Raw genomic sequence first — 25,427 nt, forward strand, 5'->3', positions numbered from 1 at the left:
GGCCTGTTTACTCATCCAGCAGACAGAGTAACATTAACGTTCAGAGTAGTGTTTGTGTCCACCTGATGAATGCTAGTCCAATATTGGCTCTGTTTTGGTCTCCACCAGCTCCTGGGGGAAACCTCTTGTCTCTTCAGCTGCTAAACGCTGCTCTGAGCAGATGACAGTGGAGTTGTACTGCTGTTTTTTTTTTTTTACTCTGGAATTCAAACAGACAAAAAGATTAAGACTCCACACAGTACAGAGGTTGATAATAAACTTTTAATTTCAAGTTAAGATGGATGGCTGTGGAACATAGAAAACACACATTTCAGTATAAACATATGCATTCCAACGGAGTTTAACAGGTTGTCTCGGCAGCAAAGCATTACTCAGCGAAGCCAACAGAGAGCAGTGAACCTACACTTCACACTGGTGGTTGTGGTCAATTTAAAGCCTCAGTCTCAGCTCCATGATTCTCTGCACTGCAGGTCTGCTGAGGAGTTATAGGGTGGACTCTTATAGCCTGGTTCTGAGGTACAACCGGGTGTTCCTGATGCTGAGATTCAGGATGGGGGAGAGTGGGGAGGGAACAAAAGAGTTTAAATAAAAGTTCTTTATTTAGTCTCTGACTGACGTAGCAGTCATACTGATATATGGAGCCAATTGGACCACATGTAGTTCTATCACAGAAAACCAAAAGTATCTGGAAAACCTGACGTAACATTTCACATTAATTGCACAATAAATTCATTCTTCATTTAAAAGCAGAATCTTTCCCAGATTACTTCAATAGGCGACAGGTGTCTCTGTGTGTGAGAGACAGGAAGGAGGGGGTTGGGGGTGGGCGTACGCAGGATGTTTTACCCATAGCCCTGATCCAGGACCTGTCATACAATGTATAAGTGTCCTCTCTCACGACGCTCGAGTCCCTGAGCAGGCAATAAAATGCGTTACTGAAGACGGCGTGTGTGTGCTCCGTGCTGCCACTGGTGGCTGGAAGATGTGGAAAGGTGAGTACCATTGTGTTCAGTAGTATAGCTGTAATACGGCTTCCGGCCACCAGTGGCAGCACTGAGCAGAACTCTCTGGGATCAAATCAGTATCATCTGATCATCATCTGATCATCATCAGTTCAAACCCTATTGTTGTAGATCAGCTTTTGTAAATCTTGTTGAAATATTTCAACCATTTGCTGCGTAACAAATTTTACGAGCTGCTCGGTCACTGAAATGACTTGAGTTACAAAGATGGCTATTGAGGATCAGGGTGGTCATCCTGCTTTAAAAATCAGCCACAAACCTTCCAAGAGTTTCATTGTTTGGGCTTTGATGGACAGTCTGTGTCCAATTATGATCTGAATGCCTCATCAGAGACTTTTTGTAACCCTGAAAAGAAAAAAAGAAAAAAAAGTGGCCACAGTGAATACTTTTCAGTACAACATGAAAATGATTATGGTAAATGTATTTAAACATCAGCACAATATATTGGCCATCAGCAGCTTTAATAAAGAAGAAAAAAAAATAAAATAAAATGAAGTAAAATCTTACAACATGCCCATCACGATTACAGTATATGGTGCTGAGTAAGTTGGAGTGCATCCTCAGAGTCTCAGAAGTACGTTATTAACACCTGGGTAGACGATAAACCAGTCAAACCCACACCCACAAATAAACTTGACAATGTTTATTAGCATTATTTGAAGAAAGTTATAATTTTGTAGTTAAATCTTATATCGAGTTCTTTTTGTGTCATTTTACTGTTTTTCCTTTCAACATGAACCGCACAAGAAAGACCCACGAGGATAGAAGTCTAGAAAATGTTTAGCACGAGCGCACTGACTTGTACTAGAATTTTTTTTGTCTTTTTTTCCTTTTAAAGTTCATTTAGTAATGGCCTGCTTAAAGGCACTGCCACAATACAAGGGGAGTGCGGGTGGGGGAGGGAGGGGGGGGGGAGCTACTGTCCATCACTCGCACAAGACAGTCCATTCTAGTGTGTAGTATACACGAGGGTGGGGGAGAGAGGGGGTGGGGGGAGAGATTGGCGAGGGGGGCCGCTATAGGTAAATCTCATAGAAATCGTCCAGTTCCTCGTGAAACAAGTCCCACTCATCCTCTGAGTCCGTCACCTCGTCGTCGGTTCCTGCAGCCAGCAGCATCAGCAGCATCTCGCTCAGCTCAAACGTCACCATCTCCTCGTCCTCGTTGTCAAATGAGTCGCTGCTTTCCCGCTCGTCGAAGATATCCCACAGCCGTAAGCGCTCGCCGAGCTTCTGCGGGGACAGAGTTTGATAAGAATGTCTTCTGGGGACCAGTGTTGGAATAGAATACATACGCAGAATACACTTTATTGTCCCCGAGGTGGAAGTTTGTCTTGGGCATAGTGCTACAATCTGTTGCTTCACAACACAAACATGACAGAGAAACCGTTCTAAAATCAACACAGAGTCTACATAAAAACACAGACATAAGATCAACGGAGCAGCTTAGGACATAAAGGAAGGACACAATATGACTGTACAGACAATACCACATCTTAAACAGTGACTGTAATAATCAATGTGCTACGTGCATATTACGTACGAGAATTAAAACGACAACACGACAGGCAAACACCAAAGTTAATATTGGAGTGGCTAGAACAGCTGCGTGGAAACGATGGAGATACTAAGAGATCATTTCTAATGGGGAGGGGTTAGAAACTAATATTCAGTTGGTTGACATATACAATTTCACCGCTAGATGGGAGAAATTCTTACACAATGTAGCTTGAAGTAGAATTTTCACGTATCTGTACTCTACTTCATTATTTATTTTTCTCTTACTCCACTACATGTCCCCTAAGCATTCGTTACTACTAATAAATTCTGAATAAATTTGTTACACTGGATAAAAAGCAGGTTTGGTGAATTATGGCTCCTAGTTAATGCACACTTCATTCCAGTTGGTGACCGAATGCCTAAAAAAGAAAACCCAACCATAGGCCAAAACTAAAGAAGAAGAGGAGGACGCACAATAACTGATGGGGTCATGGAAGCACCTGGTGCAGGCTCTGCCACCATGGTAACAGACGATGGTCACCCCGACGACAGTGGTGAACAGGGTGGTGATGAAGATAACGGTACACACCTTTGGCCATACAGTTCATAATGAAAGTTTGTTTTGGTTTTTTTACTTCTACTTCTAATAATGAAGTACATTTAAAGGGGTGATAGAATGATTATATAGGGTATTTCACACTGTTCCTTATGGTCTCCTAATGGGCTATGTAACATTGGTTGGGCTGAAAATGGCCTGGTTGATATTTTATTGGCCCTTATGCATCCCTGTGTTTTGGCCCTATTTGTAACAAGAGCTTTTCTTCCAAATATGGTATGGTCATGAATATTTAGATGAGCTGTGCGGCTGATTGGTTGAGCGACTTGCCATAACACCATATTAGAGACGCCGCTGATTGGTTGAGCGAATCCCCAATACACATACATAAGAGAAGCGACAGAATCTCATATTCCAGACACTGCAATGTTTCATTACCAAATTCACTTCTGAGACTTTTTTAAGCGAGAAATCAACTATATAAAGCTCAAATATGGGCCGTTTTACAAAATGTTATGGCTAATTGCAAATTTGGTAAGACGTGTCGGACTTTAGGAGCTCCACACAGTCTGACGAGAAAGCGGCAGCCTGCTGGGCTCCATACCCAGCGCAAAGTCACCCTTTGTGGATACTGCACTACGGGCGCCGCGGGCCGCTACCGGCATAACTAGAATATATTTACGGTTTGAATTTCGTCACGCCACTTTGATTTTAAGGCATTTTTATGAACGTGAGGCGTCTTTGTAGAACGAGCAGCTGCTTCGATATATGTCCCATTCATTACAATGGGGAAATACCGCACTAGCTAGCTACACTGTCGCCATAACGCTAAAAATTATATTTAATTTTAGAATTTCGATGCCACTTATATTACATCATTCCCCAATGTCTTATAAAGCTAACCGTTGTGTCCGGATTTGATTTTAAGGCATTTTGTGAACGTAAAGAGCGTCTTTGTGGAACGAGCAGCTGCTATATGCGTGTCCCATTCATTACAATGGGGAAATATCGCAGCTTGCTCACTTCGCGATAACTAAAGTATATTTACAGTTTGAATTTCCGTCATGAATATTACAGGTTCCTCAAGGTCTTACAAAGCTTAGCTAACACTTGTCCGATTTTGGATATCAATTGAATGTATTTTTGTGAATGTCAGAGTTAGGAGGGGGCTAGCTAGCTCTCATTGATGGACTCCATCTCACCGCGGCTCTATCAATGAGACTTCGCGGACAAGAGGCGTTTATTTCCCGATTGTTAGTTTAAATAACTCAACACACATACCCATTATGAGATTAACTGGAACCTGCGGGCTGCGGTAAAAGATTGCGACAAGCGTTCCGCTTCCGTACACGTGGTCGGGGCGGCGCGATGTAGCAACCGGCAGCACCAACCGCGGCACTAAACTCCGACATATAGTCGGAGAAAATTTGCAATTAGCCATCCATTTTGTCGTTAAGGCGGCCCATATTTGAGCTGTATATGGTTGATTTCTCGCATAAAAAAGTTTCAGAAGTGAATTTTGTAATGGAATAGCAGAGATCGCGTGACCTAGCTAGATTCAGAAGACTACCTGATCTCAGGTCAGTTGTGTAGCCTATGTAAATGTTGGGCGTGACTGTTCTCTTAAGGTTCCGGATTTTGAGATGCTTGCGTAAGCAACTTAGCTTTGTTGGGATTCGCCCGTTTTCAGCGGCAGTTTCAAAATATGAGATTTTCATAGTAAAGGGGTGTCAGTGGGACTTTGAGCTTCTATGTATGTCCTTTTTACCCACTGAACTGTCGTTATTCAACTATGACAGGGTAAAATCGGTTTTGCATTCTATCACCCCTTTAATATCAGAAAATGACTTTTGATACTTAAGTTCAGTAAATATCAGATACATTAAGACTTTAATTTAAAGGTTTCTGATAATTGTCACTTCCATCTCAATATTATCCTTCAGCATCTCGTAATGTTGACTCAAAGTAAACACTTTACAACATGCGTCATCATTTCGACAGCCAAAATAATGCTGAATGATTTACTAGCTCATCATTTTGATAATAGTGTAATCTAGATGTAAGGATGTCGACCATGGTAATGAACATTTGGAATCACTATTTCCTAATTTTGAGAGTCCTAACTTTTCAGTTTGTTTCCATCAGTTAGAAAATGGCTTTCATATCTACACCACCACCGCCGCCATAGAAATAAAATGGATAGAAAGGCCATTCCCATTCAAATCAATTGCATTTGTTGTGATTTTGAACTGGATGGATTGCATCTTTTTAGGGTGTTCCCAAGACTGAGTCAACACTTAAACAATTGACTCTTCACACATAACCTTTGAAGCCAGGCAGGATGTATTGCAGGACGTGTCTACATGTTATCACATTCTCTACTCTCCACATCCAGCAGAGGGTGCTGTTACTGGTGTTATCAGCTGAGTGAAAGCAGAGCAGGGGCAGCTTTTCACACCGTTTCCCTTTTCTCAGAAAAGTATTGAAACTCACAATATGTACTCTGGTAATGAAAACTGTGGCTATCACACAATGGTGGCAATCTTGGTAGCACTAATGGATTTTAGATGACAGGATCGTAGGAGGGAGTGTGAACGGGTTACCCGATTCCTGCTGTTGGATCCGGTCTGTCTTCGCTGAGGCTGAGCTTCCTCCAGCCGACCGTCTGGAAAGGCGTGCTTGTAGAAGCAATTTGAGCCAAAAGGACACGTTCCGCGACCCTGGTCAAAGTATCGACACGGTTTCGTCCTGGAGAAGACGAGAAGGGAACCAGAGAACAACAAGAGCTAGTTAGAGTTAGAGCACCGAATCACACCAGAGGCACCAAGCAACACCGAGTTGATGATTAGGAGGTTTTCTCAGTGGGGCTTTCAAAATGATCACCACATTCTGTGTGTTTCTGAGTTAAGAGTCTGCACCGGATCATCTGCCCACTCCCCGCCATTACCACCCACTCCTGTGATGATTCTCATCACATACACCCACAACAGCTTTCTATTCACAGTCCGTGTGCTCCATCCTGCAGAGACACTAACAGGTTTGAATAGCTGATACTTAACTTTATGAAACCAGCTTATTAAGCCAACTTTTTCAGCGTAACAGATACATAAAGAGGGAGGAAGACCTTATACATTGTGTCCCCGTTTCTCTGATTCCTTGTGTCCCGCAGTACATACAAACAAATAAGATTGAGTGCAGCAGTGACAGTGTTTAGGTGTGTGTGTAGAGCATAGGACATTATGTGTGTACCCCATGCCATCCTTGTATTTCTGGATGAGCTTCTGCTTGTCCTCCTTATCCTCCACCCAGTACTCGCTCGGGATGACAAAGTTGGATGTGATTCGACACTCTGGACAAGACCTGCGAAGATAAAAAATAAAAAAAACGGGTGAAAGGTTAGTTGTGTGTAGTAGTATTTCACTTGTCTTAATTTGAAACCAGAGTAGACAAGCGGACGCTGTGTGTCCAGCACACATGGAAGAAATTAGCTTTAACTAAGTTAATCTCTGTAACTTTCTGCACTTTAGGCTTTATTATTAGGAATAAAAATATAAAATAATTCAAAAGTCCTTAATGGTTTTCATTATACCGCCTGTCCATTGGATCTTCATCAATTGTGTTTTTTTGTATTACATTGATCCAGGAGACAGACATTCACTGCGTAATGCTTCTCAGTTGCATGGGCGTTCCGCTTCTGTCTGTAAAGAGCCTTAAATTAAATACCTGTTGCTTTTTATTTGTCACATAGATCACACAGCGTTCAACGTTCTACAAACTATAAGTCAAGAAAAAAAATACTAACTTGATTAATAACAATTTATTAATCTCCTGAGAAACTCTACCAGAGATACAGATTTAAAATCATTTACCACGTAGCCTACAGTGACTTGTGAAACTCTTCTTTGCCATGTGCAAGTGACTCACTTGATGATTTTGCTCTCAAACTGCTTGGCACTCCTCCACTTGCGAATGCACTTTAGACAGTAGCAGTGGCAGCAGTTGGAGAGGATGCCAAAACGGCGCTCACTTGGGTTGGCCTTCTCAAACACCACCTCCATACACACACCGCACATCATGTCTTTGCTGCGTTGGATGGCAAATGAAATCTCCATGTCTTTCTCTAAAAAAATGGGCCTGGAGGGAGGGGAAAAAAAAAAAAAAAAAAAAAAAAAAAAAAAAAAAACGAGAAAAAAAATTATGATATGTATGTATATATATATATATATATAAAATAGTAATGCAATAATTTAATTATATAATAATAATAATAATAATAATAATAATAATAATAATAATAATAATGTAATTATTATAATAATATAATAATATAATAATTTATAATATCCATGGGAAGGTTTCATCAAGAGGAATGGCCAGCAGTATTTTCTTTGTCACAGCACAGCCAGCTAACTCTGTCCTACCAGGAGAGCTGAACAGACCTGTTACTTTGCCCTGTCTTTTGCACTAAATCAATCTTAAGTGTTGATCTAACCCTGCTGTTTAATTCTAAGTTTCTCCTCATAAGGAAGACTTTCAAATGGCTTCGGAAAATCAGGGTCGACAATATTAGCAGTGTCTGCCATCGGTTGCAGTTTGCTAGCTGGCTAGTTACCCCTACAACACTAGCCTAGCCTACTGTATGAATGAACAAACATCTAACAAAACGATATAAATTCAGCGGGAGGAAATGTAGGAATTAGGTTAAACTGAAACAAGGAATGTGGTGTATAATTGTATGAAATGTATGATGAATATTGGCTAGCAATTTCGCCAGGCAAATACCAAGAAACAGGTTGTAGCAGTTCGTCTTTCAACTAGACTTGTAAAATCCGCGATGGGACTGAGCTGAGCTCTGCTTGAAGTTGAACAGCTTCGGCAACTTTTTATAGTACAAAATCGCTGTCAATCAAAAGGAGATACAGTCCTTCGACAGACCCTCCAATCATCACGCAAGCCCAGCGTCCAGGCCAGCCCCCTGCTCCATTGACCCCCAGACGCGGGCGTCCGTGGCGTGCACATAATCGCAGCATTTATCCAATGACCGTCTAGTTTCGGCGCTGAAAAAAACCGCTGCTCCAAGCAGTCCCATTGAAGTCAACGGACGGCTGGGCTTCAACGGGAAATGCACTGATACGTCACGGGAATGTATGAGAAGGAAATCGAGACAGCCAATTCTGAACCAACTCGTCTTCGAGATGAACGTATTCTAACGCATTTTAGTCAATAAAATGTTAACACAATAGTACATATTTGACCATTTAAATTTTAGACATTTTAGGGGAAGCTGAGCTTCCCTTGCAGTCTTAAAGAAATCGCCACTGTTCCCCCTGCTCTGGTGTTTCCGAGCCCCTAAACCGGAGACATTTGGAAACACTTCTGACCCACTTTGGTTTGGAATCTGCAGGGTTGTGTTACAGTCTTAAAAGGACAATTCCGGCGCAAAATGAACCTAGGGGTTAATAACATATGTGTACGTATCTGTTTTCATGCTAATCGAATGCGTCTCTAGCTTTTAACAAGCTACCGCAAAACCGGTGGTTAGCTGCTAACGCTAGCTTTTGGGGAAGAGGGTAAATCACTATTTTCTACACCACTAACAAGGCTCAAAATAGCACCACACTTCCACGGTTGCATGATGAGGGTCCCTACATGTAGACTGAAGCATTGAGAACTTTGTAAGTGTACAGACAGTTTATTAAAAAGATAGATTATAAAGACAGTAGCGTTCATGTTTACATTCGGGCGCATTCTAAAAAACAGTCATGAGCAGTCGAATCACGAACGCTGTGTTTGAGCTATGTTACTGGTTGCACGGTGTTCGTCCTTAGACTGGTCATGACTGTTTTCTAAGATGGCGCCCGAATGTAAACACGAAGGCTACGGTCTTTCTAATCTATCTCTCTGAACACTTACAAAGTTCTCAATGCTTCAGTTTGCGCTCCACCTTTTATCCCTCCCTTTGTCATTAGCACCCATTTAGGTAACAGTGTGTCATTTTTAGCCATCTTTTACTGTCTTAGCTGTCTTTTACTTTCACTGGCAAACTGTATTTTAAACAGTGAAAGCACATCAGCTTTTACCAATTTGCTTTCTAATCCACCACGAATAATTCCGCGATAAAGTGGGAGAGTGAACGTTGAGCCCAGCATGGTTAATGTTTCTGTAAGCGTTACCTTTGTGTGCTCTGAGCGCTGGGCGTTGTCAGTGGGGTGGAGCACCTGGAGGCCGCACATGTCACACACGTCGCCGTGGAGATAGGCACAGTTGATTCCATAGCGGCACTCTCCAACAGCTGCGTACGGACAGAGCTGCTTCCTCAACGCTTCTTTGTCCTGCGATGCCTCGCTGTCAAACTCCTCAATGAGAGGGACGGAGCTCTCCCCCTTCACCGGCTCAGCTGGGCATAGACAGATTTGTGCAATTATTTTGTGCCACTTTAAAAGAGAAAACAAAAACTCTTCATGCTTACGAATGCCTTCTCTTGCAAATGAGGAGACTCTGATCTGAGGACACTTCCCCCTAACTGTTCAGACAGGCCTCACAATGCAACCTAACCAACCTTTAAACTTGAACTTAAAGTCATAATTTGAGTTGCTCTGCATTTTCAGACCAGCGGACCCTAGCCACAGTGGAAGCATCATTACTGTCATTCCCACATGTTCAAGTGACTGGTACAAACCAAACAAAAGCAAGAGTAGAAACATAAGATGAACAATCAAGCGCTTTTCCAGTAGTGCTGGTCCGGTTCTTTGGCCTACATCAGAGTTTGAATGAAAGCTTTCACACAAGCCAAAATGAACCCAGCCAAATGGACAAATGCACCAGAGGCTGTTTGTTGAACCAAAAGAGTACCCTAACCCCAAAAGGGCAAACTGTCTTTTCTGCCTGTGGCTGCCAAAAAAAGTCCCCTTGGAGCATGAACAATCTGGGTGGGTGTGTCTCGATGTCCCACATGCGTAGTCAGTGTGGATCGTCACATTTATTAGAATGGAGGTGAAGCGGTTCCATGACAGATGAGTGACCAGAGAGGAACCTTTAGGGACTAATAGGAATTCAGAGAAGGCCCAACATATCAGCATTTTAAAAACGGCATATTTAACATATTTCAATTAATGATAATTATCTCTTTTCATGCCCATTTCAGCTCCAACGAGTGATTTAACGTGAAACAGTGCTCTGGAGTACCGACGTAGATTGGTCAGAACCTTCAAAAAGTACATAGTTCTAGAGCTGACCCACATGCTTCCAAGCTTTGATCGTTGCCATGGTAATTAAAGTCCAAATCAGTATTACAATGCTTTGTTCTTTTTTTTTTTTTTTTTTTACTATTATATATGCATTACCCCAAAAATCCAGAATAGCCCATGAAATAAGGAGTAGTAATCCCATATTATTCATTTATGCATCAACATTAACTAGAATTTGTTATTCTCAGACGGAGCGCTTTTTATCGTGGGTGTGTGTGTAAGGGCAGGAGTGTGAGTGTGTGTGTGTGTGTGTGTGTGTTTGTGTGTGTGTGTGTGTGTGGGTGTGTGTGTGTGTGTGTATGTGTGTGTGTGTGTGTGTGTGGGTGTGTAGGTGCGGCGCTGGCCTGGGTGCTGAAATCGACATACTATAGACAGACCGAGGAAAAAACATGTCCCAGCCTGCCTGCCTTGATCCTGGCACCTGGCCTGAGCGATCATCTAACATTACACCACCCAAACAAGTTTGACCACTTGAGGTTAATAAAACATTTTTTTTTTTTTAATTCTATGTTCTGTAATCTATTATTCTATTACTTTTCCTGATGTTTTAGGTTTTAGACGTGGTATATTTTCAGCATCAGTAACAAGACATTTAGGCAGGGTATCCTATCAAAGTCAGAATTTTGGTATCGTAACACTAGTAGCCCTGAATTCAAATTAATTAACGCTTGTCAGGTACTTATGGGATGACATCACGTGTGACATTATGAAATACCATCCAGTCATAAAGGTTGGTAAATGTGTGAACTTCGGGTAATGTGCGACTATGTTCCATCTTAGTGTAACCAATGCTGGCGACTCACCCCGTCCACAGTACGGCTGTCCAGGAACAAACTCTGCAGCGTTGACCCAATCTTGTGCCCCTGAACCAGGTGTTGGCCCACTGGGTTCTGGGTCTGACGAGGCGGCCAGCGAGACAGAGGGCAGCGGCAGCGTCTGGGAGGGTGGCAACTCCTCGTTCTTTGCCGGTTTACAGTGTTCAAACCTGAGGAGGCACACAGGACCCGGATTGTTACAGTTCAAAAGGATCTACTGTCCCACGGCACTTAATGCAGAACACTTATAAACAGTGTTGTAATGTAACCAAGTACAAATACTTCTACCGTAGAATTGTCACGTAGCTGTACTTTACTCAGTTATTTAGATTTCTGGAAACACAGCGGGCCTGCGGCGAAAAGTTGAGACAGACTCAACGTTTGGAGAAACGCAACCCAGCGTCACGCTGCGGTGGCCAGTCACGTAACGGAGATCAGATTGTCGGAGTGTTTTGAGGCGGTGTGAGAGTCCCGTACAGAAAAGTTTGTGGAACAGCTGAGTGTTTCCTGCAACAACGTAGCACTCGCTGTGTGTCGGGAAACGTTGTCTATAAACAATCTGACGGAAAACAGAGATTGTGAAATATAAAGTCTACTTGTGCTACATTTGGGGGTTATTGACACTCCCCCTGCTGCACAACCCTGTGGCAAATCGCCACGGTAGACGGTGTTGCCGGTGTTACACAAGCAGCAGCACCGCAGCCCCCAGTAGGGAAATGTTTTACCCCTTTTTTGCCCCTAACTGACTGGCAGTATTAAAATAGTCAGCAATTGACTGATAATGAACATTATTTAGGTTTAAAGCTATTATTTAGATTTATTCTTTATTCAAACGAACTAATAACTGACTGATAATAAACATACAGTACTGGTGTTTATTTTTCCAATTTATTTTAATTGAGTGTATAGAATTGGTCGTCAATATAATATAATGTACGTATAATAAAAAGGTAAATAGCAGACTTCTAAATACCTTTGAGTGTTCATGCAAAATCCACGTAGAAAAGGTTTTTATTTTCATTCCAGCTGAAAGATTTACTATATTGGCCGCCCTTAATAGTGATCGGTAAATCTTTTCCCTCTAACATCAGTATGGGCTCTTTAACTATCAATCAAAAATGATAACTTTAAGATGCTGAACGTGCATACGTGGGATTGTAAGACTACTGACCTGACTGAACCATCTACTTACAAGGGTTCTACCATCAGTAAAATGTTCCTGCTCCATTGCATGAGCCAACTGTGGTCTGATACAAGGTGAAGTGAATTTACTGTTGGACCAGTAGAGTGGTTTAGTTAGGTTAGGTTATTGTTGGTCTCGCATCCACAACACTGCGAAGGAGGGTCTTTCTAGTCCACACAGCATTCCTGGATGGGAGAAAAACGTTCTCTGGTTTATTGGCATTTTTTAAAACCAATCACAATCATTATGGGCGGTGCCATGCACCAGACTGAGCCATGGTGCCTCTGCTAAATAGCGTCGGGAAGGAACTTGTTTTGGTGGAACATGCGTATGTTCAAAAGTTGTTTTTAGTTGTTCAACAGAAAACTTGTCTGAAAAACTTAGATTGGACAGATAGTCTAGCTAGCTGTCTGGATTTACCCTGCAGAGATCTGAGGAGCAGTTAAAGAAAGAAGAAGGGGATAGACATCTGGCCGAAAATGAGGAACATCTGGCGAATTTCCGGCAGCACCTGAACAATCGATATCGTCGTTGATATAGACTAGGTTATTGTAAATATGTCCTACAGACTTTATAGTCTTAAGGGACTAAAAATAGCTGCTACACCTGCTAACTGACCTTACCTCTCCTCACCTAGGAAAAGCACCCAGGCCCGCTTTGTTTACAAATTCCTGTGACATTAATTTAGTGCATTCCCTTTTGACATTGCACCAACATGACTGTTGACAAAACATAGCTCCTTGAATGTAATGGCTGACTGGATGATCAAAAGTCAAACCTATGTGTCTAAATGTTCTGCCTCTCTGAACTCTTCTGCGTTTCTGTAAAAAATGTATTCAAATTGTCAGTCCTTAGTGTAAAACTAGTCAGACAAACAGCATGCACCTGTATGTTTGTGCAGTGACACTGACGTTTGCAGACACAGAGGCAAGACCTCCAAGAAACTAGGCTTGATCTTCAGTACATTCAGTTTGTACAGACCGGTTTGCCATTTTTAGATCCATGAAGCCTGTCCTTGGGACACTTTGTCTCAAACTGTTCATTCTACTGCTTCTACTTGAAGACAAGATTTTGGTTCTCCTTCTTCGCCTGTAAATAATAAGCATGTAAATGGAATGTAAACTGGAATTTCCCCTGCTGGGCTGTTCTTAGTTGCAGGTTACTCTCCAGTCTTCAGCTGTGGAGACAACCTTAGAGACAAACACAGTGTCCTTTAATGGCCACGGTCAAAACATTAGGACTACAGAGTGGGACGTTTCATCATGTCGTAGAGACAAGAACACAACAGAAAATGTTAAATCTGTCTGTACATGGCCCTTCAACAATGCAAACTAATACAGAATCCGTATCCACACATGTACATATTATCCAGGGGTTTCGGTCACAAAGTGCTTTCTCCCCAGCAACCTCGATCATTTAAAGAACAAAGAAAAAGAGATTACTCTTTATTGTTAGGGGGAATCTACGTATATACTAGTGCTGTCAGTTAAGCGCGTTATTAACGGCGTTAACGCAAACCCATTTTAACGGCGTAAATTTTGTTATCGCGAGATTAACGTTCTTTTTAGCCCAGCAAACTTTGTAGTTTTTTTTCACATGCTGTTGCAACAAATAGTAACGTTAGAAAAACTACAACACCACACCGGATCTAGCTAGACCGAAAACAAAACAACATGCACGCTGCACACACTTGCTTGCGAGCCGGCCAAAGAGAAGTACATACCTACAAACTAGTCGCTTTTCGACGAAAACCGCCGTTTTGAATGGGGTCCGAGACCCGGTGCTAATATGGCACCGGTGCCTTAACAACCGTTATCTACCGGACTGAATAGCAACGCGGATTTCGGTGCGTTATTTAGGTTCCACTTAAATGCCTGCGCTTCTCTCTGATGCTCTGAAAACGGACGTTAGAGGGAACTGAAACATCGCCGCACAGGAGGCCAGTCAACACTACACTTAGCAGTAGGTAACGTTAGCCTACCGTTAGCTAGCAGCTGGATTAAACACGGTTAAAATGTTTACAGCTAGACCAGTGTTTCTCAACGGGGGCGGTACCGCCCCCCAGGGGGCGTTCAGAAGATGATGGGGGGCGTTGGAAGCAATATTTTGGAAAGGGGGGCGTTGAGGTGCCCTTGGGGGGCGTTTGTTTGAAAACTAGTTTAAACCAAAGATTCACAATAACAATACATGTTTACACTTAAACTACTTGCAAAAAACAGTTTTCTGCAACATTAAAAACCTGCCAGTTCACGGCACTGCAACTGGACGGACGGTGGATCATTGTTCGGGCGCAGCTCCGTGTTGCCTTCATGGAACGGGACGTCAGAGCATCGTCTTAAATGAGCTCCGTATTTCAGCGTGAAGCTGCGTTCAGAAAAAACATCAATCGCCGCAGGGTGGTGCGACGTCCTGTTGTATTCTTTAATCCCCCAATGTAGCACAAGTAGACTTTATATTTCACAGTAACAGTTTTTCGTCAGATCCTTTATAGAACCCAACGTTTCCTACTACCTGAGAAGCAGCTTAATTTGGACGAAAAAAAAAGACGAAGCGAGAGATTTTTTTATTTTTTTTTGGTGACGAGAGATATCGACTGTGTGTTCTTGTTTGGCAAACATTTAGCTGTCCCCCAAACTCCCGGGCAATTCAGGGCTTGTGTTTGCTGTTTTAAAACTTTCTTGTTGAAGCGATAGAGGCAGAGATGTCGCTGTTTACTGTACGGGACTCCACCTCCTCAAAACGCGGCGCGATGTGGGGTTGCGCTTCTCCAAACGTTTTTTTCCTACTAGCTTTACTTTCGCAAGACAGGCGATAGCAAACCTAGACTTTCAAACCTAGACTCTTCAATCCTAGACTCTTCTAACCTAGACTCTTCTAACTTATACTCTTCTAAGCATCAACAAAGCGGCTCTCACTAACTTTCAAAGGTTGTAAACTTATTTCCATTCGGCAGTAGGTGTCGTTTGTCATCACCAAAATGAAAACCTTGTTTCTGTGTGTGTTTGTGTGTGTGTGTGTGTGTGTGTGTGTGTGTGTGTGTGTGTGTGTGTGTGTGTGTGTGTGTGTGTGTGTGTGTGTGTGTGTGTGTGTGTGTGTGTGTGTGTGTGTGTGTGTGTGTGTGTGTGTGTGTGTGTGCTTGTCGCGTGTAATCCTGCTTTTACCCCTTGATAAGTGCAAGCTTGTTTTCCGTTGGAACAATTTGAATGAAAAATAGATTTGAATGTTAAATTGCTAGCTGTTTCTGATTGGCTACTGTTAGTGTTTGTAATAATAATACATATTATTTAAAGCGCCTTTCATGACACCCAAGGTCACTTCACAACCAAAAAGGACATTCAAATTATAGTCATCTTATAAAGGTGCTGAGGTTCACACCATGCAGCATGCCTTTTGATAATACCTAATTATAGTTTGAATGTTACATATCTAGTAGTTCTGATTGGCTGCTGTTATTTAATTTGAATGTCAAATGGTTGCATTTAAAAAAAAAAAAAAAACTGTAAATATTTCTATTCACATGGCTTTTTTGATACCTGGGAAACTAATACATGTGTTGTTTGTCATTCAATGATTTGATTTATTGATTATTTTTAATAATAATAGTAACAATAATAATAGGCCTATATTAGGGTGTAATCATTAATATCTGGGGCAATTAGCCTACATAATATTTGATGGGGGGCGTTAGGGACCTGGATAATGGATAGGGGGGTGCTGGCACAAAAAAGGTTGAGAACCACTGAGCTAGACGGTGTAAAGTGTGTCTGTATTTCACTGGAGAGGACTCCAACACCGGACTGTAGTTGCCGTTGTCTGAAAAACACAGTCATGATGTCATGTTGCTCGCCTCGCTAGCCTCGTGGTGCATTCACTGTAATTGTAAAATACCCTTTTCCCATCCAGTGGTTGTTTTCACTTTTTTGTGCTCCTTTTTTTTTTAGATCAACTTTTTATTGTTTTAGATTTTAGAACATACGGAACAGACAAATACAATTGAACAAGGTGCTCTTTTTTTATATATACAGTGAGGAAAATAAGTATTTGAACACCCTACTATTTTGCAAGTTCTCCCACTTAGAAATCATGGAGGGGTCTGAAATTGTCATCGTAGGTGCATGTCCACTGTGAGAGACATAATCTAAAAAAATAAATCCAGAAATCACAATGTATGATTTTGTAACTATTTATTTGTATGATACAGCTGCAAATAAGTATTTGAACACCTGAGAAAATCAATGTTAATATTTGGTACAGTAGCCTTTGTTTGCAATTACAGAGGTCAAACGTTTCCTGTAGTTTTTCACCAGGTTTGCACACACTGCAGGAGGGATTTTGGCCCACTCCTCCACACAGATCTTCTCTAGATCAGTCAGGTTTCTGGGCTGTCGCTGAGAAACACGGAGTTTGAGCTCCCTCCAAAGATTCTCTATTGGGTTTAGGTCTGGAGACTGGCTAGGCCACGCCAGAACCTTGATATGCTTCTTACAGAGCCACTCCTTGGTTATCCTGGCTGTGTGCTTCGGGTCATTGTCATGTTGGAAGACCCAGCCTCGATCCATCTTCAATGCTCTAACTGAGGGAAGGAGGTTGTTCCCCAAAATCTCGCAATACATGGCCCCGGTCATCCTCTCTTTAATACAGTGCAGTCGCCCTGTCCCATGTGCAGAAAAACACCCCCAAAGCATGATGCTACCAACCCCATGCTTCACAGTAGGGATGGTGTTCTTGGGATGGTACTCATCATTCTTCTTCCTCCAAACACGGTTAGTGGAATTATGACAAAAAAAGTTCTATTTTGGTCTCATCTGACCACATGACTTTCTCCCATGACTCCACTGGATCATCCAAATGGTCATTGGCAAACTTAAGACGGGCCTTGACATGTGCTGGTTTAAGCAGGGGAACCTTCCGGGCCATGCATGATTTCAAACCATGACGTCTTAGTGTATTACCAACAGTAACCTTGGAAACGGTGGTCCCAGCTCTTGTCAGGTCATTGACCAGCTCCTCCCGTGTAGTTCTGGGCGGATTTCTCACCTTTCTTAGGATCATTGAGACCCCACGAGGTGAGATCTTGCATGGAGCCCCAGTCCGAGGGAGATTGTTGTCATGTTTAGCTTCTTCCATTTTCTAATGATTGCTCCAACAGTGGACCTTTTTTCACCAAGCTGCTTGGCAATTTCCCCGTAGCCCTTTCCAGCCTTGTGGAGGTGTACAATTTTGTCTCTAGTGTCTTTGGACAGCTCTTTGGTCTTGGCCATGTTAGTAGTTGGATTCTTACTGATTGTATGGGGTGGACAGGTGTCTTTATGCAGCTAACGACCTCAAACAGATGCATCTAATTTAGGATAATAAATGGAGTGGAGGTGGACATTTTAAAAGGCAGACTAACAGGTCTTTGAGGGTCAGAATTCTAGCTGATAGACAGGTGTTCAAATACTTATTTGCAGCTGTATCATACAAATAAATAGTTAAAAAATCATATATTGTGATTTCTGGATTTTTTTTTTAGATTATGTCTCTCACAGTAGACATGCACCTATGATGACAATTTCAGACCCCTCCATGATTTCTAAGTGGGAGAACTTGCAAAATAGCAGGGTGTTCAAATACTTATTTTCTTCACTGTGTGTGTGTGTGTGTCTCTCTCTCTCTCATTAACCATCTTATCATGTTGATAAGAGCATTAAAATGAGAAAAAAAAATGGGACAAAAAGAAATCAAGGGACATTTAAAAAAGATAAAAATTTACGATTAATTGCTAGTTAACTATAACATTAATGCGATTAATCACGATTAAATATTTTAATCGTTTGAAAGCACTAGTATATACATAAATCTATAAAATGGGTAGCTCAAATCGAGCAATCTGACTGGTTCATAGCTGTGATATAATAACCATATACTATGATTCAAATTCCTTTGCACAGTAAGTGTCACTCCTCGTCTGAGAAAAAAAAAAAAGGTCAGACTAACAAACTGATAGCTGGAGCCACAGAAGGAAGACGTTCATCTGCACACACTGCCTTGACACAGAGCTGCTAAGTATACCTTTAAAAAGGACCATTCCGGCACAAAATGAACCTAGGGGTTAATAAAACGTGCACCGAGTCGAGTCGAACGTTCTCTGGGATATGTTTTCATGTTAATCGAATGCGTCTCCAGCTTTAAACTAGCTAACGCAAATCCGGTGGTTAGCTGCTAACGCTAGCTTTCGGGGCACTTGGTAAGTCACTATTTCTACACCACTAACAACGCTCAAAATAGCACCACACTTCAACGGTAGCATAACGAGGGTCCCTACATGCAAACCAAAGCATTGAGAACTTTGTAAGTGTACAGACAGTTTATTAAAAAGATAGATTAGCAGCGTTGTTTACTTTCGGGCGCCATCTTGGAAAGCAGTCATGAGCAGTCGAACCACAAATGCCGTGCAACCAGTAACCAGTAACGTAGCTCAAACACAGCGTGACAAATTTTACCTGGTAGAAACACGGTAGTTGCTGCTCTACGGTTACGGTTAGTTTGTGTTATTGTGTGTCTGGCTTTACTGTTAAGCAAAAGAAATAGCCCACACTAGCTGCTAGTGTAGGCTAACGTTACCTGCACTGTGTTCCTTACGTGCAGCCAGCCCTTCGGGTAATTTCCCCATTGGGGATGAAGAAAGAGTATAATGAATGAATTAATTAATTAATTAGACTAATCAAGCAAATTCACCTAAGGTACCTAATCAAATATTGGATATATGCTCATTGATCTGCAACATTGTGCACAATAATCGGATACACTGATACACAGTATGAAAGGGAGAGCTTCCACAGTATTAATGGGATGATAATACCAGAGTTTCAGTACAGACAACAAAACCTTTTCTATACCTTACTATGAGATATATAAACACGCGTTCTGTTTAGTTCCCATTTTACTGAAGTGCCATGCCGTATAAATGCCAGATAGAACATTATCTTATTAGCTTGTCTCTCCAACACAGGGCTTTAGAGTGTAAGCAATTTGCTTATATACAAGAGTGAAAACTAGGAATGTGAAAATTATTATTGGCTGCACCATGGTAACAAAAAGAGCTTCGCAAAAATGCACAGATTTACTAAGCACGGGCGCTAACAAATGTGTTGCAGAGTCTCTCTTCTCTCCTCTCTTATTAGCCAAGATTAGTGTACCAAACATTCAGGTAGCAGCTTCTCAATTTACCCGGTGCTGGCTGTCGCTTTCCACAGTTAAAAAAGGACAAACGTCGGGCACTCTGGTAGCTCACCAGGTAGAGCATGCACCATGTATCCAGACTTGGTCCTTACCTCAGCGGCCGGGGGTTGGATTCCAGCACGGGCCCTTTGCTGCATGTCGTCCCTTCTCTCTCTCTCCTGCCTAGCCTGTCTCTCTCCAAGCTATCACTATCCAATGAAGCAGAAATGCCGGAAAACATAGATTTGATTTGTTTAATTTCTAATTTTCTTTCAAACAAACGTCACACATTACTTCTTCACTCAAGTTAATTCTGTGAGTAACCTGAAACCCAAATGAAAATGTTTAGCCAATGCCTGGTTCAAATGCTACGAGCCGGTATCTGTATGGTCAAGACTGGACTAGTTAGGTTAAGATGGTGACCTTCTGCCGCCTCAGATTTAAGCGGGATTTATGGTCCTGCGGAGGCTCCACGCAGACCTTTGGCCGTAGACTACGTAAGTGGTCTGATGTTTATACTTGTGCATTTGTGTGTGCGTCGATCTCTCTAGGAGAATAGCAGGGTCAGTGTGTGTGTGTGTGTGTGTGTGTGTGTGTGTGTGTGTGTGTGTGTGTGTGTGTGTGTGTGTGTGTGTGTGTGTGGTAGAGTGAGTAAGAGAGTGATGGTGATTATCTTCAGAGTGAGTAGTGACTCTAGAGTCATAGTCAGAAACAAAGTGTCTCCCCTGTTCTTTCTGACCACGGTGGTAACTTAGCCAGCTTTGTGGGGACATGGTCCTAGTTAGGGCTGGGCGATATGGAGAAAATCAAATATCACGATATTTTTGACCAAATACCTCAATATCAATACCGCAACGATATTGTAGTGTTGACTATTGGTGCTTTCACAAAATATTTACATAATGAGATTTTAGATAAATAATCATCAGTAATGTGGATATAATGACTAAGTGGTTAAAGGCAAATATAGAACAGTTTGGTAAGTTCAGGAAATGACATCACTTTACTGTAATGCTGCCTTCAAAACCAGGAAAAGACAACACTTATGTCATATTACGATATCCAAAATCTAAGACTATATCTAGTCTCGTATCACGATATCGATATTATATCGATATATTGCCCAGCTCTAGTCCTAGTATTTGACAACTAGTACTGGGAGCAGTGAGAGAGTGTGAGTAGGGCTGGGCAATATATGGATATTTTATCAATATCGTTATGAGACTAGTCTTAGATTTTGGATATTGTTATTTGACACAAGTGTTGTCTTTTCCTGGTTTTAAAGGCTGCATTGCAGTAACGTGATGTCATTTTCTGACCTTACCAGTTATGTAAATATTTTGTGATAGCAGCAATAGTCAACCCTACCATATTGGCGCAACATCGACATTGATGTATTTGGACAAAAATATTGTGATATCTGATTTTCTCCATATCGCCCAGCCAACAGCTACTGCATACCGCAAACATCTAGTAAAATGACAGGCTGCATTTTGGTCTCAAGCCTGCCATGTTGCATGTGAGGACAACAATTGTGATTCTGTTTCGAGTATGGTGCCAGCATTAACAGGGTGGGGGATGTGAGGGATTGGGGGTCCAGTAGGGTTATGGATGGTCCAAGATCTCTATTGTACAGAAGCCTGATCCAGCTGATCCTCTAACTAAAAGCAGTTAATCTGTCACTCTGAAATATAACCTCTGTGATCTGAGCAAAAAGTAAAAGTGTGTGATTCTGGAGGACGTTTTGAGTTTACATTAATTTAGGGAAGGGGGTAAAAAAAATGTGCTGGAAACTATTTGAGAATTTACTGTAGTCTTACTTCCATCACAGTGTGGATTGGTTTTTGTTTAGGATGTTTCTCATGTGGCGTTTGCCACACACAGGAGTTAAGAGTGCTTTAACGCAACTCATCTCCTGCTGGCATAAATACAACAGATGCATGGTAATGTAACGAGATAGCACAGAGGTACGAATCAAAATCACAATTACATTACGATCAATGGTGAAGCGCCAACAATTACAGATCCTCGGCTGTCCACACGGAACTGTCAAAATATGGCTTTAGCATAGAAAACAAGTAAACTCCATAGCTATCCCACAGCATGAATAACAGGCCACGACAGCCTGTGCACACAGCCATACAAAAGGAACACTCGGCCAGTGTCTTCTCCAGCCTTCTCCATGATGGGGAGCTACGCCAGAACACACGGTTAACCAGTCTGTTCCCAGAGAGCCATTGGGGCGCTGGGCGAGGGGGGTGCTATGCATAAATAAATGCAGCAGAATGAACCTGATGAACCCAGCAACAGCACAGGGAAAGAGAGCAGGAGGGAAAACAGAGCATTATGCAATTGCCATGCAGAGCACTCTGTCTGGCCCTGGGGGCTGCAGGAGAGAGGGGGGATAAGAGCTAGACAGAGCCCATCACAATGGATAGAGCCCAGAGAATTCAACCATAACAAACCCCCACAGTGAGAGCCTTTCTCTGGACTCTTAATACAAGGGTGCACAGCCCCACGGGGGCACAGATATAATGAGGACGCCCTCCTCACTGCCGCGCCATCACAAGGATGGAGGAATGTGACTTCACAACACAACAACAACAAAAGCAGCTCAGTGCTACACACAGCCGACCAAAGGCTTTCTACAGGCAATAAGCACACTATTCAAGAAAGAAAATAATCGAGTAACTAATGCGCCCCTGCTGCTGTTGGGCTGGCCGGTAACTATGGGGATGCTCCTGAAGCCAGACATGGAGCAGACCGTGTCTGCTGCCGTCTGGGTATACATTCAGCCTGGCAACAGACTAATCTGCTTCTCAAAAGGACCATACCGCTGCATATTTGAGCCCATTTACTACAAATAAATACTGCTCACCATATTCACAGCATGATGCGGGCTTTTAGACTTTTTAGGAAGCAAACAGCGTGACACTGATTTCAGTCCAGTATGAAAATCAGCTGGCATAGAAGGGAAAGTTAAGTTGTGTTTAGAAACTAACCGACTGTGGGCCATCTTTAACTAGTAGTAGGTTAATGAAATTAAACATTGTCCTTTTTAAAACATGAGCTCTTTGATAAGAATTGTTAGAAAAATGTCACATTTTTCTCCATATTGTGTATGAACATTGCGATGGCCATTACATTTTTATAAACAGATCAATTAGTGATGACAATATTTGCAGATACATCGATCATGAAGTAAGTTGCAGCTAAGCTGTATAGTCACTTTAAGATTAAAATCACTTCCATTGGTAATATTAAAATGCAGACCGGATTGATGTATATCTTATAGGCAGGATTTTGATTTTAAAAAATACACAACAGGAACTTTGCCCAAAAGAATATTCCAAAATGTAATCAGCCAAGAGCCCATGCATTCCATGTACTGGAACGGTTGTCCTTTCCATCTAAACAAAGGCCTATGGTGAGAAAACCAGAAGGAGAGCTCAACGCTGGCCGCCATGTTGAACAAACACTAGCTCCACAAACACTCAAGACTAGGGCAGCACAATATATCGGTTCCTTGTCGTCGTCGTCGTGATATCAACTGGCGCTACGAACACATCGCGATAGGGTGCAACCTATCGCGAAACACTGATTTTTTCGCATTAGTTGAAAGCAAATATCTTTAGAAAACCACACTTTGAAATGTAACGCTCTTTTCTTTAGTGCTGCCTTTTACAGTATATTAAATTCAATGGTTCAACATGGTCAATAAAAGAAAGTTGGAAATGATTTCCTTTCATTTGTTCAAAACTCAAGCAGTTTGTTGTATTTAAGTGGAATGCTGAAAGCAGCAGAGCTGAGTTCACTTTAGTATCTGTTTATTAAGCAATGGCTCTCACAATATTCAACAACAATATTGCATATTCAAATCGTGAAGCCCTACTCGAGACAAAACTTCAAACACATATTTTATAATATACAATTTCATTCTGCAGAGCAATGCAGAAATGCCCCCAGACTAGTGATTCTAGTTCCTTGGAATGACATGGGGCAGCCCACACACACCACCCACACACACACACACACACACAGTGTCAACAACATGTTGACATGAGGAAGCAGCCGTCTCAGGTATCCCATCCACTCAAGGAGCAGGCTGCAGCAAAGTGCTGGGCTGTCATCTGGCTGAGAGCAAGGCCACTTTTAGAAAGGAAGGTATAATGCAGCTCAACTGACAACTGGGAGCCTTTCTTTAGGCTGTGGCAGCTGGCTCTGAACACGCCAGTTGAGTGCAAACATGAACCAAGCCTGTAGGAGCCACATGTTTCTCCTATATGTTTGTTTATGGTCTCTTTTATATTATTCATTGGTTATTATAATCACCTGGTATTGACAGAGAGGGGGTGAGCCTGGGAACACGGTTTCTGTTGACCGGACTCAAGCACCTATTCGCATCACAACAGTCATTTCACATTTTCGTAACTGCAGTAGTAGTGGAGAATTAAATGACAAGTCACAGTGTGTTTTCATCTTTCAGTGTTTAGTCCCTTGTGGCCTTGGACTGCTTACAGCCACAACAAAGCCTTTTTTAAAGTCACATCCGCATTTGACTGATTTGTGGTATTTGTATTTAGAACTTAACATGTCAGTTGTGTCTTTACCTGCAACGGTCCCCAAACACACAGTTTCCCTTCTGGAAGAACTTGCAAATCATGGCTGCAGGTTTGCTGTTGGTCAGATCGTGTGAATATCGACAGTTGTCTCCTTCTTTGCAAAGACCGTGCATGAAATATCTGAAAATACAGAATAAGAAAATGTGTCTAGTTAATAGAAAATTTCTAGAATTTTAACATAACATCTTTTGTTCTTTTTTTCAAATCCGTATGTCAAACTGAACTTTAATCAAACAGATCCAGGCAAGTCAACGATGTGTCAATGTCGTCTTTCAGTTTCATTTGGTAACGCAATCAAGCTAGTCGTAGCACGGTCACAACAAACAACTGGACTCATAACGTCAGCTAATGTCTGGACGTGACACCCAGCCCGGTGCTGTGACTATTATGTAGGTCCACTTAAACTCATTACCAGCCAAACTCGCTGGTTTTAACGTCACGTTAACGTTAGTCAAAGAGTAGCTACCGAGTACCAACAGCTAGCTAACGTTAGTCAACATCAACTCTGACGGATGTAACGTTATCACTCTAGTGTCTTAACAGTTGTTTTGCGTAACGTTAGCTAGTCCAACATTATAGCCTGGTATTAATGCTAACGTTAGCCGGGTTAATCGTTGAAAATGTAGCTAGCTAGCAAGCTGGCCGCTAGCTAACTCACCACACTCGTCTGCTATGTGACCATAACACAGTGAACACAACAACACACTAGTGCAGCTAGCTAGTAGCTACAGCTAGCTAACATTAGCCAATAGCTGAAGCGAACCTCAGAAGACGCTGTTGTCAGTCGCTCGCCAGCCACCGTATCACCGCTATTTTGATGTCAAACGATAGATAATATAACTATCTTCGATATTTGTATAGTCCTTTGTCTTGTCTTACCTGCAAGTTACGTGTTTGGTCCAACCTCCTGTTACTGGGGTAGCCGCCGTAGACGCTGCTGCTGCCTCCGCCATTGCTGTTTATGTTGAGAAGCTACAGCCGGATGTTCCGGACGGCTACGATTCAGCTCGGCTTCTTTCGCATATGTACGGTTCAAGTCGGAGTTTGCCGAACACCTCGTACTGGGTACTGTCAACTAGGGGGCACCACAGTCACACTCGAGTTGAATTATGCAAACCATTATTTACTTCTAAATTGCGTAGCATTGTATTGTATGTTGATGTATGATATATATTGTTGTTTTGGGCTATTATACCCAATATTGTTTGTTTAAATGATCAACATTTCATACAAGAAAACTGAGGACCGTTTTGCCATCCGATTGTCTGTGAATGTGGCTTTTA

At 42.0% G+C, this 25,427-nt stretch overlaps 1 protein-coding gene across 1 annotated transcript; it reads right to left on the minus strand.

Annotated features, from left to right (window-relative positions):
- Positions 1-242: 242 nt before the first annotated feature.
- mkrn1 (makorin, ring finger protein, 1) lies at positions 243-25,150 on the minus strand. Its single transcript, XM_039791794.1, has 10 exons — positions 25,024-25,150; positions 24,133-24,264; positions 19,636-19,731; positions 11,128-11,309; positions 9,251-9,474; positions 7,911-7,929; positions 7,002-7,197; positions 6,327-6,437; positions 5,681-5,825; positions 243-2,251 (listed from the first exon to the last, which is right to left on the minus strand). Exons 1-10 carry the CDS (start codon positions 25,095-25,097, stop codon positions 2,039-2,041), a joined length of 1,392 nt encoding a protein of 463 aa, XP_039647728.1. The 5' UTR covers positions 25,098-25,150; the 3' UTR covers positions 243-2,038.
- Between the last annotated feature and the right edge of the window lie 277 nt (positions 25,151-25,427).

This window comes from Perca fluviatilis, chromosome 23 (genome assembly GCF_010015445.1).
Source record: "Perca fluviatilis chromosome 23, GENO_Pfluv_1.0, whole genome shotgun sequence".
NCBI classification, from domain to species: domain Eukaryota; kingdom Metazoa; phylum Chordata; class Actinopteri; order Perciformes; family Percidae; genus Perca; species Perca fluviatilis.